The sequence below is a fragment of the Jatropha curcas genome, chromosome 1 (assembly GCF_041381405.1).
Source record: "Jatropha curcas cultivar XTBG-Jc1 chromosome 1, XTBG_Jcur_1.0, whole genome shotgun sequence".
In the NCBI taxonomy this organism is placed as follows: domain Eukaryota; kingdom Viridiplantae; phylum Streptophyta; class Magnoliopsida; order Malpighiales; family Euphorbiaceae; genus Jatropha; species Jatropha curcas.
In genome coordinates this window covers 15,187,104-15,200,231 of record NC_143151.1, presented here as the reverse complement: position 1 = coordinate 15,200,231, position 13,128 = coordinate 15,187,104, and the positions used below count along the sequence as shown (strand labels likewise).

Sequence of the window (13,128 nt, the reverse complement as noted above, 5' to 3'; positions counted from 1 at the left end):
TGTGCCACCTCACATTATCTTTTTTCCTTTTTCTCCCTTTTCTTTTCTTCTCATTTTTCTTTGTCTCTTTTTTTTTTTTTTATTTACTTTTGCTTTTTGCAAATAGTGAAGTTCTCGTGGGGTGATGTGGCTAACTACCCTAATTTCGTTCAGGCTGCCATCGTGCACCAGCAAAGGTGGCTTCTCCTTCCCGGTATGTTTTATGACATGTACTACCTTGGCGATAGGGTGTACGAGTGGGAATTAGGCCAAGACTAGAGGAGAGTGCCTCACGACGTGCCATATTTTATGCTATCCACCAGGTCTATCCAATTGGAGCAGGACATTGCAGCTGCTCAGAGGGGGTCAGCCGCCACGGACCTATCACGCCCGACTCTAATCACCAGAGGAATTGTCTGCTTTGGATCAAGCTGAATCCATCCCATACTGGATTAGCAGGATTTGCACGGTTTTGTCCCGCAGGTGAAATGGGAAACTTCCTAAGATGTCACCCATCATAGGATTTCTGTTAAGCGAGCACATTTAACCCTGGAGTTCTTATAACTCTCCATCCATTCCACCAAAAGGTGCCTCTAATGATTAGTTTCGCCCCTTTTGATATATGATTCGATTCATTCCTATGTCCCGCGTTCCACTACCCATAGCTAGCCTACCATCCTAGAAGCTCGCCACGACCTTCACTCTACCCGCCCTCTTAGGATCGCTTTGCCAGGTCAGGATGTCACAGGCCCACCGGCTTCCGTGTGGTTCATCCTCGAACCATACATCTACTGGAGGGGGTCCAGCACTGATACCAACTGTCACGCCCGACTCTAATCACCAGAGGAATTGTCCACTTTGGATTAAGCCGAATCCATCCCATACTGGATTAGCAGGATCCGCACGGTTTTGTCCCGCAGGTGAAATGGGAAACTTCACAGGAGGTCACCAATCCTAGGATTTCTGTTAAGCGAGTACGCTTAACCTTGGAGTTCTTACAACTCTCCAGCCATTCTACCAAAAGGCGCCTCTAATAATTAGTTTCCCCCTTTTCGATTTATTCCTATGCCCTGCATTTCACTACCCATAGCTAGCTTGCCACCCTAGAAGCTCACTAGGACCTTAACTCTACCCGCCTTTTAGGATCGCTTTGCCAAGTCAGGATGTCACAGGACCATTTGGCTGCGTTTATACCAGGCACCTATGCTATCTTTGCACGAACCCAACTCTTAGTCCATCTTCCTCCTCACGCTGAGTATGATCCATTTGTAGAGGCGGAGGAGTTAGATAGGGGCTAAGAGATGTCTCAGCACATGTGAACTTACCCACTCTTGTTACTTTGTATTCGACTTTGGCCTAGTATCTATTTTTCTTTTATTCATTGGATGTGTTTTATTCTCAGAGAAAAAGCAGCGCGGCAAGCGCGTGAGAGGAAGCTCTGACTCTAGGGTTCTGGATACGACTGTCATAGTTAGCAAGCCGGAGTATGGACCGGGTGCATCCATCTCTTTTATCTTGGACCACACAGGTCAACTTGCTCAAGGCATGCTGGAGACACATCTGGTGTGTCTATACCGGATGTCTCCTCCTGGCTGCACCCTTGTGAGTGATCTTTACTCTTTTATTCTGCTCATTGCTTTTCATTATCCTGTTTTCTTATTGTCTGCCTCTATTCCACTCTGTAGGTTTCCATTGCTAACTATAATAGGGTGAGCCAACTGTACGAGGCAGCACGTCTCAAGCTTGGTGTGGCGAGGCTCTTCGACAAGCATGTCTCTATAAGTATAAACAGCCTCAAGAGGAAATGTGCAATGCATATGCCATGTATATGTGTAATGCAACTACTATTATCTATTAATGTGTGCAAAGAGCTAGCATGGCGCCTCTAGCAAGTTGAGGTCAGGGAGCTCAGTAGGTCTGGTCTAATTGAATATTTGTAATACTTGATTTTATTATTAATGAATTATATTTCTCCAAAAAATAATAATAAAGAGAATGAAAATTATCTAAAATCATTCTAAGTATAAAAAATAAAAAATCTATAAAATTAATTATATAATAAGTAAAGTTAATTCCAAATAACTATAAAATATTATATACTAATAACTAAAATTAAAATTAGATAAATAAAAAATGTTCAAAAAAAAATAAAAATTTAAATAATTTCAAACAATAGAGCTCCACATTGGATTAGAAAACATCTCATTTGCAAGTTTGAAGACCAAAATTTTACATCCTGGAAAATCAAGTCTGGCTTTGAGACCTAAACCAGTTGAGCCAAAATCAGTATGAAATACGTCAATTATCGACATTGATTTGAAAATAACTTTTTCTCCGGGTATAATTCACCCACAGACTCAACATCAATGAAAATTAGACACCGAGAGCTTTGTAACAATAAGCTTTGTAATGACACTTTACGGGTCGAAGTCGGAGGTCAAATGGCCTTAAACCGGCCAAATCAGTGAAAATCAATCCAATCAAATCAGACCAGCAGGAAAACCGAGCTGCGACCAGCAGGAAAACCGAGCTGCCCACCCGGGTTAAGGCGGTTGACCGCCCAGTGTTGAGTTTGTGGTTTAGTTTGTTTTAATTATGAAAAAAATAATCATTACAAATTTATGAAAGGTCAAGGCAAGTAGAAGAAGAGGAAACGAAAAATGACGGTAAATGTATTTATTTGTGTAACCAGCTCCACTAATTGTTGAATACATGAAAACTATATGGTGGGTGCTTCCATGGCAATTCCTGCACTGTTTAAAAGCACCTGAACTTTCAGAACGCCCTATAAAAATTACAGCATCATTTTATCAAATTCCAACATGTGATGTAAACTAGACATTGAAAATAAGGGATAAAAAAAAAGAGCAAAAAGAAAAATTATATGCACAAATGTGTAAATATCAATTTTGGACAAAATGAGCTTCCGTGAAGATAACAGATCATCTGGGACCAGACAATTCATCTGGAGGGATGTGGGACGTGGAATCGACAATCCAATTTGTGTTGGGATGGTGAGCGTGGTTGAATTCTTGCCGGAACATTTCCTCTTTCTGCCACTCCTCCCATCTTTCTGCCAATCCATCACCTTCCAGCATTCTCACCACCTCTGACATCTTGGGTCTTTCCATTGGGGAGCTTTGCGTGCACAATAAGGCCACTTGGATCAACTGCTCCACTTCATCATTCACATAATTACCCTGCAGATCCGCATCTACCAATGTTTCCAACCTCTTATCTTTTAGAAGCCCTTTCACCTGAAATTCGTACGTGATGTTAAAGAGTTAGGAATCATGCAACATTTGGAAATCTGGATGGTAGCCAAATTATAAATATACCAAATTAAGAAAAGACAGACGACCTAGTTATTAAACAAATGCCAACAAATAGCCCTTAAAAGCTTGATGATGCATGAAAGATGAGGCACCTAGCACCAATACAAAAATGGCATCAACAATAAGTAGCCTAGTATAGGTGCTCAAGTAAGTTAAGACTGGCGTAGAGGCACCAGGCAACACCCTCATGCATGGGCCAGAACAGGCAATACTACAAGGCAACAATTGACTCTGCATGTGGACCAACCAGTTGCCAACAATTGGGAGATTAAAGGCTAAGCAGTTGACAACAGTTGGTTGAAGAAACCGTTTTAGCCTCCGCCCACTACCAGTCAGTTAGCATGCTCAGTTATGTGATTCTATGCTTTGTGTTAGCAGCAAGATTCAATGTAGAAATCCATGGGTCATTCCCTGTTGTTTCTAAGGAAAAACCAAAAGGGGTTGGGAAGTTACTTCCCACATGATTTGAGTCAGCTCCTATTATTGCTATTCTTATATTCTCTAAAAAGCCAAAAGTACACCAAGAGAAAGCACGTTCCCTAAAGAATTTACAACAATAATTGCTCTCCCATTTCCAGCAACCTGAATCCTCAATTATCATGAGACGGCATCCTAAACATTATTAAAGGAAATCCACCAGCTACAGAGCTGCCAAGAGAAGATCCAGCTATTCAGTAATAAAGTTTAACAAAGAATATGGACGGAAGCTTAACTAATAGCCTTTTGGTCAAAAAATAAATTTTCGCATCATGGAAATGTTTCATCAGCTGGAAAATCCCCCCCCCCCCCCTTCTCAATCTAACTCATTTCTATTGCATCCCTTTGTCAAACATGGAAACATCAGCAAAGTGCCATCACCTTTATAATCTTGTGCATCCTATTTTTGGACGTCATGTTCCTATTTATTTATTTGGAGAACTAAACAAAACTAAGGATAACGGTGATGGTAACACAAAAACACAAAAGGAAAAGACAGTGATGCATACCCAATCAAGTAACATGACGTCATCATCATTTGCCAGTCGAGCAAGATCAAAAGCCCTCTGTCCAGTTATCAATTCAAGAAGCATGACACCATACCCAAAAACATCAGTTTTCTCTGAAGACTTCCCAGTTGATAGGTACTCAGGGGCTATATGCCCAATTGTGCCACGCACTGCAGTAGTTACATGAGTATCTTTGTAGTCCATGAGCTTGGCCAATCCAAAGTCTCCAACAACCGCTTCAAATTCTTCATCCAACAATATATTTGCAGCTTTCACATCACGGTGAATAATCTTAGGATCGCAATGATCATGTAAATATGCCAGTCCCCTTGCAGACCCCAATGCAATTCGCTTCCGTATTGACCAGTTAAGTGGGGACTGATCTGCAGGACGCTCTACATAACAACACATGAATAAGTTATGAGCAATAATTTGCATAGAAGTGCAAATTTCCGTCCATTCAAAGCAGCACGGAAATGGAAACAGGGTAATGACATTCTTCAAAGATACAAGAAATGGAAACACGGGCAAAATGAGCAAGTATAAAAAAAATATATTGGGGTATTTTTGTAAATACCAAAATTTCACACAAGTATAAATGAAGTATAAGCATTCTAAAGAAAAGTATTTTTTCAAACAAATATTGTTACACATTATTATTTTTCTATCAAATTAATAAACTTCCAAATTCATTATCAACATTCTAAAAGAACAAAAATTATCAAATTGAAAAATTGAAACAAAAGACAACATAAAGCCTAAAGGAATAAAAAAGAGAGCTGCACGGAATGATATAGTAGAAATCACGCATGCGTTGAAACAAACGAGAGACAGAAAGACGAAAAGCAAAGAGACATCAAAAACCAGGAATGAGATAGAACCAGGCAGAGGCGCTGCCCCCACCTGCAACAGGATTTCGAGAGAGAGACCTGTTCTGGCGCTTTAGCTGGTTGTCAATGATACTGAAAGTTGATCGCAGGGAGCATAACAGGCATTTTCTTTTTTTTTTTTTTTTTTCTTTTTTTTTTTGTTCTTTTTTTTCTCCAAATGCTGATCACAACAAACGGTTCATTGTTTAATTTCAGATGGATCATTTATTTATTCATTGAACGACACAACACACCTCTAAATGGGAAACCTAAAAGTTTAGATGGTTCATTCATTTATTTATTGAATGACAGAATCGCATTTCTACATAGGAAACCTAACTAGAAAAGTTGAGAATAAAGGTTTCAGTGCAACCTAGGTAAAATAGAATATTAATTGGACCAAATTATTCACCAAATATAAAAAATGAAGGGAAGGGCAAAAGCAGGTACCTCTTAAACATGAAGCTACACTTCCATTGACCATGAAAGGGTATACAAGCAATCTTTCTGTTGGAGTCATGCAAAAACCACGTAAGCGAAGCAAATTTCTATGTACAGCCATGCTGATCATTTCAACTTCTGTTTGGAACTGCAGCTCCCCACCCTGTGTGCGCTCCTCTTTCAATCTTTTCACTGCTACTAGAGTACCATCAGCTAAGCGTCCTTTATAAACCTTTCCAAATCCACCCCTACCTAAAATGTTTTTGTTGCTAAAATAATCTGTTGCAACTTGTAATTCACGCAGCGAAAACCTTTTAAGCTGACCAAGATGGACTTCTGGATCCTCCTCAGCTGTAAACAAATGTTGACAGTGTAAATCAATCTAACAAAAGCAACTTCCTAATTAATCAAAACATCTGCTTCACAAAATCACTAACCAGGTACATCAAAGAAATGATCCTGTGGTTTTCTTCGTCGCCAATAAGCGAGAGCAATAGCAGGGGCAGCAAACAGCAAAGCAGCACCAGCAGCAACTCCCCCCGCAATAGCTCCGGTCGCACTGTTACCTGTTCACATGATATTTTTTAAATATAATACACCAAATTTATGCCATCAGGCAACAGCAAGAATAACAAACCGGTGTCTTTTTACTTGAAAATGCCATCAGTGGATGAAACAATTCACTAAAGTATGCAGGAAGATGTAACTCCAGCAGACAATCCAGAACCTAATCACTACCACAAATCACAAGACCTAGTCTAAATGTCTTCCTAACAAAAACTTGAACTTATTGCTTGTTTGTTTGTGAACAGCGCACAAGCATAATTTATCTTCAAACAATTTTTCTTTTCATTTATTTTTAACTGCGTCTTTCAAATGAAAAGTTTTCATTCGTAGGTTTTCTGTGGTTGCATGTGCAAATGGACTAACTCACTTTTTCATTCTTTTGTTCATTCATCTACTTGTTTGGTTGTGTATGTTACCATATTCCTCTTTACCTCATTTATTCTTCCATTCTAATTCTTGTCATGAGAGGATCTGGCAGGTCGGACAAATTTGGTAGAGAAAGGAATTTATACAACAAAAGCACAGAAGAAATAGTCTGTAGTTTTGTATTAACTCAATAAAGGAATCTAAAAAAGATGATTAAATTCAATACAACCTGACTTCATAAACAGAAAATAAAAAGAACAGTAGAAAAGATGACTAAGAATAGTCCCTAGGATAATATCCTGTGCAGAATAAATCTGCCCCCAAAATCAGAGGTGCCAAAATAACATGACCCGTAACTAATCATCTTCTCATTATATAGCGCTGGGCAGTTATAAATTCTTCTAACTAATTGCTGCCATGTATAATATTCCATTTGTTCCATTAGCTGCATTCAAACACATCCTTTTCTTCCAATAAAAGATTATTCCCCTCCTATGCTGCATATCTATCTATTCCTTCTAGAATATAACACGAATGGTCTTGGGCCTACTCCTTCCCTATCAGTATGTGCCCCTAAAGATGCTTGTTCAAAACTTCAAATTATTGCTGGTAGTTTTGTGAATGTTGTTTTCATCCAAGAAACTATATCTACACATGGGCATGTGTTGGCATCTTAGATGATAAGCACGGAAAAATGTGTTAAGAGGGGTTGGGGGGAGTAGAACCTGGTGTCATCTTCCTATATTTATTGCATTTGCCAGTTGAAGGACCAACAAATTATTTAATGAAAAAGCTTGCTCTTTGCAACCATATAAAGGAAAAATTAAGTTCAATAGATAAGCGCTCTAGTAAATGACCCATCTTCAAGGGCTAGGTAAAAAGGGGAAAGCAATCATAATGATTGTCAATTCAGAGAAAAGTTGAACAAGGAAATAAAATGAGAAGCTAAGCTATGCTAAGAATGAAATGACATCACTAAGCATGCAAAGAGAAATCCAACTGAGTACTAATGTGAAAAACAGCACTGAAATTAACTGCTAATATCACTACTAACCACTTGAAGGAGCAAGCGAAGATGGAGTCAGAGGAGGAGATGGAGAAACTGGAAGAGGTTTGAGTGGATTATTGGCAAAACTGCAAAAGGAATACTGTAGTTAGTAAACATTTATTTGGTCATCTATACCCATGAAATTGATACTGAAAACATAACTATTGCAATAAACCTGATGGGAGTAAACAAGGAAAAGGAGCCATTGACTGGAATATCTCCTGTTAGATTGTTATTTGAAAGATCCCTGCATTTAACATGGCAGTAAAAATTCACTCACATAACATATAGTCCAGATCCGTTTTATAGTATTAAACAATAATGCAGATGTTAGAAATAACAAGATCAACATAATACTACTCACAGGACTTGCAATGTTGTAATGGTAGTTAAAGACACAGGAATCGTTTCCGACAAGGTGTTGTTGTTGAGACGCCTGTTCCACAGAACAGAGATTGTCATTTTTAAGATATTTATGATGCTGCATATCATTAATCATAAATCACAATGCTTCAGAGTTCCAGATGGGCCTAGCCATTATTAATAGCAAACTATATCGACAGATGCCTGCGTATCAATAAACTCTGTATTTAATATGTTTTGGAGAACTCTATCTAACTTTATCAAAAAAAATGACAGAAATTGAACATTGCAATCTAGTAAGACATTATTTCCCATTTCTTCTCTTTTTTTGTCAGATTAGGATATAGATAAACTTTTCTCTTCTTTCTGTAAATTTCACATTGTTTAAGAAACACATTGCTAAACATTGGTAGAGAACTATTGGAATATAAACCTTCTCAATAGACAGAAAAATATACAAAAACACAGTGATTAGCATAAAACCCAGACAATTTACTAATAACAGACAAAAAATAGAAAAAGAAAGATGCATTTTCATACAGGAAGCGGAGTCTTTGAAGCCTGCCCAGCGTCGGTGGAATTCGACCAGTTAACCTGTTCAAGTAAAGATCCAAGCTCACCAAGTTTGTCAAATTCCCAAGCTCGTCTGGAACTTTTCCACTTATGTTATTACTATAAAGTTCCCTGTACAAGAACTAGATTTAGTAATCCTATCGCAAAGCTAAAAAAAGGAAATATAGAACTATTCTAATTTCCTATTCAACATTAAAAATTCATGTGTATAAATATAAATGAACAACGTTTGAATCAAATAAGTACTCATAGGCTTAGTTTACCAGCAACTGCATACAGAACCCGTGCTACGTCCCCTCCCACAGAAAAAATATATTGTGCCAAATAATTTACACATGACAATCTGGGTGCATTCAAGAGCAGAGGGAAGAGCGCACACGCGAGAGAGAGAGAGAGAGAGAGAGAGAGAGTCCATGCTCTTGGATGCAGAAGCACACATTTACAACTGCCTGTGCATGCGCTTACATGGATACGGAGTCTATGATAAAGCAGTTACCAGTCACCTTTTATGCATCAATTGTTCGACGTACAAAACCATACCATTTAAGTTTATTCAAACACATTAATTCAGGCTATACTGAACAAAAGTACTTGTGGGCAACATGACAAATACTTTTGATTTCAACAAAAGATAGCATGTACAACCAAGAAATACTGGTCATCCACACAACTTTTCTTGTGTTGCAAGCTCTGGGAAGCGTCAATTATGTAGCCTCCCCCTTGTAACAAAGCAAGGCTTTTTCTATGGTTTGAACCTATGACCTCGACCTATTCTTGATGGAAGCATAAACATGATTCATTATTGGAAAAGAGTGATTGTCATTACCTCAAACGAATTTGACATGCTCAAATCATAGCCACAGTCCTCTTTAGCTTTTAACAACAGTATTTAGGTAAGATCTTAATGGAAAGAATCTATGCAGATTGGATGGATGGATTTTAATGTCAAAATGTGAAGCAGAGATTACTCGTTTCCCATGCCTAATATCTTGGGATGTAGGGCAATGATGGCAATCAAGTGAACCAGGTAATGCAATGCTTGATGATGATGCTGTTTAATCATCTGCATTAGAAAAGAAAATGTGATACAAGGGGAACTCAGTGGCTTGGCATGTAGCCCGGTTATGTTTGATATATTTTATAAGGATGATATGAAGGGAAGGAGGCAGATTCGTGGAGAATCATCTATTCATAATAGTAAGATGACTTTGAAATAGATTTTTCTTGGCGAGCAAAGCCAGAAAGATCATGAATCCGTCTCTCCATTTTTGGAGCATTTTTATGCATTGCCTACCAGGCAATTAGTTTCTTTCTTTTATCTTTCTGCAAGCCAGTCATTCTATTTCCTATATCTTTCTGTAATTATTTTCATAATGTTGCAGTTGATGCACCATTCTTTGCATGTGTATGTCTGTGTGTGTTGGAGATAAAGTAATGAAAACAATGTGTCTAATTTCAGAAGATCCCAGTTAAAAGTTCTAAATTATTTTATAGGTTCAATACTCCATTCATAAAAAAAGATGAAACCCCATTTGCAGTTATGAAGGCACTAAGGCTCTGCCCCCAAGGCATGCAAAGCCACTATAATCGGATATCACGCCACGAACCTCGGAGAATGCCTAAATTGCTTCGGCCAACAGGTAATTCCACCCATGATCAATGCACTATGCACTAGATTCTATTATGTTCATATTGAGTTTGCTACAATTGTTCTAATCAAATTCAATCAAACTGATTTTAAGCAATCATACAACTAGAATGCAAATGTAGCACACTGAACCATTCTTTTAAGCTTAAATTAGATAATTTGGGACCAAAAGGTATATTTCATCTAAATGTCTCTCTCCTTGTCGCCCAACTTTCTATGTCCTAATCATCTAAATTAGACTATATGATGCCCCCAAATGATATGATTTTAAGTTTTTAAAAAAAATAGTGTACTTTGCAATTTTAACATTATCAAAACTGAAAGTAAAGTGAACTAAGTGTAGTTTTTGTACCATATAGAATAGGGGGTAACTCAATACACGAAGCATCCAACATTTATAGAATCTAGTTCATAATTTAATGACCATGCATATCCAAAGAAATTTTGTACCTCAATAGAATCTAGTTCATATTTACTGACCATATAATACCCAAAACATAACCATGAAAAGCCGTAATAATAGTGAGGAGGTCAAGGGATTCAGAAACTTAAGGCAATTTCTACAATAGTACACAGATTAATACATAAGAACCAACTCATCTTTCAACATATTTAATCATTTAACTATAAATACATAATCTCCAAATACTCATCAAGGAAATATGGAAGTTTATATCACTCAATCAGTGGAAAGTACTTGTCCAGAGAGTTGCATGTGAATGAACCATATTTCTATGTGATCTATTTACCATTAAAAAAATTCATTCCACATTGAATAGAGTCAAACAAAATAAGTGGGAACAAACTAAGAAGAATATTCATATTTTGATATCATCATTAGCAGTGAACAAAGCAATCTATTCAGTGAGTAGTCTTCAATCATGATTAACACAAGTTGCAAAGCCCCTATTTTTTAAAGCGAGTACTGTTGAACTTTGTTATTCTATTCTAATTCTAATCTAGTTTTAATAAAGGGGCGTTCCTTTCATTTTTTCAAAAATATGAGTTTTGACATGTTTACCTGTAAATTTTTTTTTTTAAAAAAAAAAAAAAAGCATTAAACTTATCAAACGAACTTCTCATAGATGTAATCGAGATTCAACTCAAAGCATTGACCCATAAGCAACTATTAAGAAAGCAAAAAACTTCAACATGCATACAGTACTACTTACAAGTACTGCAAATTTGTAAGCTGACCAAGCTGTGGAACCAGTTGACCTGATAGATTTGCATTTCCAAGGTCACTTAAAAAAAAAAAAACAGAGAGAGAGAGAGAGAGAGAGAGGCATATCAGTACCATAGTCAAGTAAAATTCAGAAGAAAACTATGCATAATGACAGGAATGGAAACTGCTAAAGAATATACAAACTTACACTCGGGTGACACTATTTTCACTATTGCAAGTAACGTGAAACCAAGTGCAGGGATTAACAAGGGTAGGATCCCAACTCTGTAGGACATTGTTAGGATCCGCCAAATTGGTCTTCAATGCATTCAAAGCGTCGCCTGTCTTACGCAAACAAAAACAAATCATATAGAGGTAAATACATACATAAAATAATTCAAACATCCATTACTTATGCTCTAGTGGGTTACTGTGGATAATTTTTAACTACGAACTTATAGTTCATCTCAAGGAGAAGGCATAAGTTAGCCGGAATTTTCACCAAAATCTAAAATATCACGAACAAAATACTAACTTGAATCGCATAGCAGATTATTATACCATTATAAAACGATCAACCCACACAAAGTCCACGAAAATTCAGAAGCTAAAGAAAAAATAAAATCAAGGATTCTCAACGAATTTCAAGTTTGCTTTACATTTCCTAATGTAATATTGGCAACCTAATAGAAGATTGCTGTAACAGCCAATCCCACTAAACGAAATAAGAATTAGACCCTTGAATTCAAAAGGTCAACAGAACCAAATCCCAAGAAACCCATATCCAAAATCTAAGAAAACTTTAACTAAACGAAAAATTGTACGCAAAGAATAACAAAGAACAACAAAATCAAAACATACCTTCAGCATTACTTGCAACTTTGAAAACGAAATAAAACAGAAAAATCAACCAAAATAAGGCCAAGCGCCAGATCGCCCACATCTTTTGCTCGATTACGCACCAAAATTTCTCATACTGGTTTCAAAGCAGACGCTCAAAATATCAAGAAGAACAGAATCCCAACTTCAGAGTCCCTTGACTTGTATCAAAAACTAACGTTGACCCAGAAAATAACCAAAAAGGGTAAAATCCAAATATAAAATGTTAATATTTTGCTGGGTTCTGGTTGGTGTAAATGGGGAAATTTAAGGAGAAGGATCTATCAATCAATACAAGCTATGTTTGGAGAGACTTTTGGTAGTTAATAGGGGCAAGTTCTTGGTGTTTGGGGCTTAAGATTTGATGGACTCAGTAGTACTGGTAGTAGAAGGAAGGGAGAGGGCGCTTAGTCAATGGGAGAATCCTTGCACCATTTAGTAATGTAATTGTAATATAATAGCGACAAAGTAGAAATTTCTTTCTACATTTGCAATTTTTTTTCTTTTTTTCTTTTTTTCTTTTTTTTTTTTTTTTTTTTTGAGAATGCATTTTTTTCATATTTAGTATTACTACAATTTTAGTGTGTTAGTGAGGTATTACTACATGGAAAACTGATATTCGAGGGAAAGAGCTTTTAAGTTTTGAACTATTCAATCAATTGCCTCAAAAGACTGTTTTTATAATCGTTCCATAATGGGATATTTGACATGACATATGAAAATTATTTTTCTAAAAACATCTTTTAAAACATAGTAAATTATTACTCGGTTATTCAACTACACTCAAATATATTAATCATGATTCATATTTTCAAATTTTAATTATATAACTCTTTTATTTTATATCTATTACACTATTTAATATTTATATTAAATTCATAATTAATAGTTTCAAAAAGAGAATGTCAA

The 13,128-nt window shown here is 36.8% G+C and overlaps 1 protein-coding gene across 2 annotated transcripts; it reads right to left on the bottom strand.

The window, feature by feature from the left end:
• Nucleotides 1-2,640: 2,640 nt before the first annotated feature.
• Nucleotides 2,641-12,652, bottom strand: LOC105640356 (BRASSINOSTEROID INSENSITIVE 1-associated receptor kinase 1). 2 transcript variants are annotated; one of them, XM_037638803.2, is made up of 11 exons: nucleotides 12,202-12,652; nucleotides 11,549-11,685; nucleotides 11,348-11,419; nucleotides 8,495-8,638; nucleotides 7,956-8,027; nucleotides 7,767-7,838; nucleotides 7,598-7,677; nucleotides 6,048-6,176; nucleotides 5,620-5,961; nucleotides 4,301-4,695; nucleotides 2,641-3,236 (listed from the first exon to the last, which is right to left on the bottom strand). In XM_037638803.2, exons 1-11 carry the CDS (start codon nucleotides 12,208-12,210, stop codon nucleotides 2,922-2,924), a joined length of 1,767 nt encoding a protein of 588 aa, XP_037494731.1. In that variant the 5' UTR covers nucleotides 12,211-12,652; the 3' UTR covers nucleotides 2,641-2,921. The 2 variants fall into 2 exon arrangements, with proteins under 2 accessions (XP_037494731.1, XP_012080070.1); XM_012224680.3 differs by having other exon boundaries at nucleotides 11,549-11,681.
• Nucleotides 12,653-13,128: the final 476 nt, after the last annotated feature.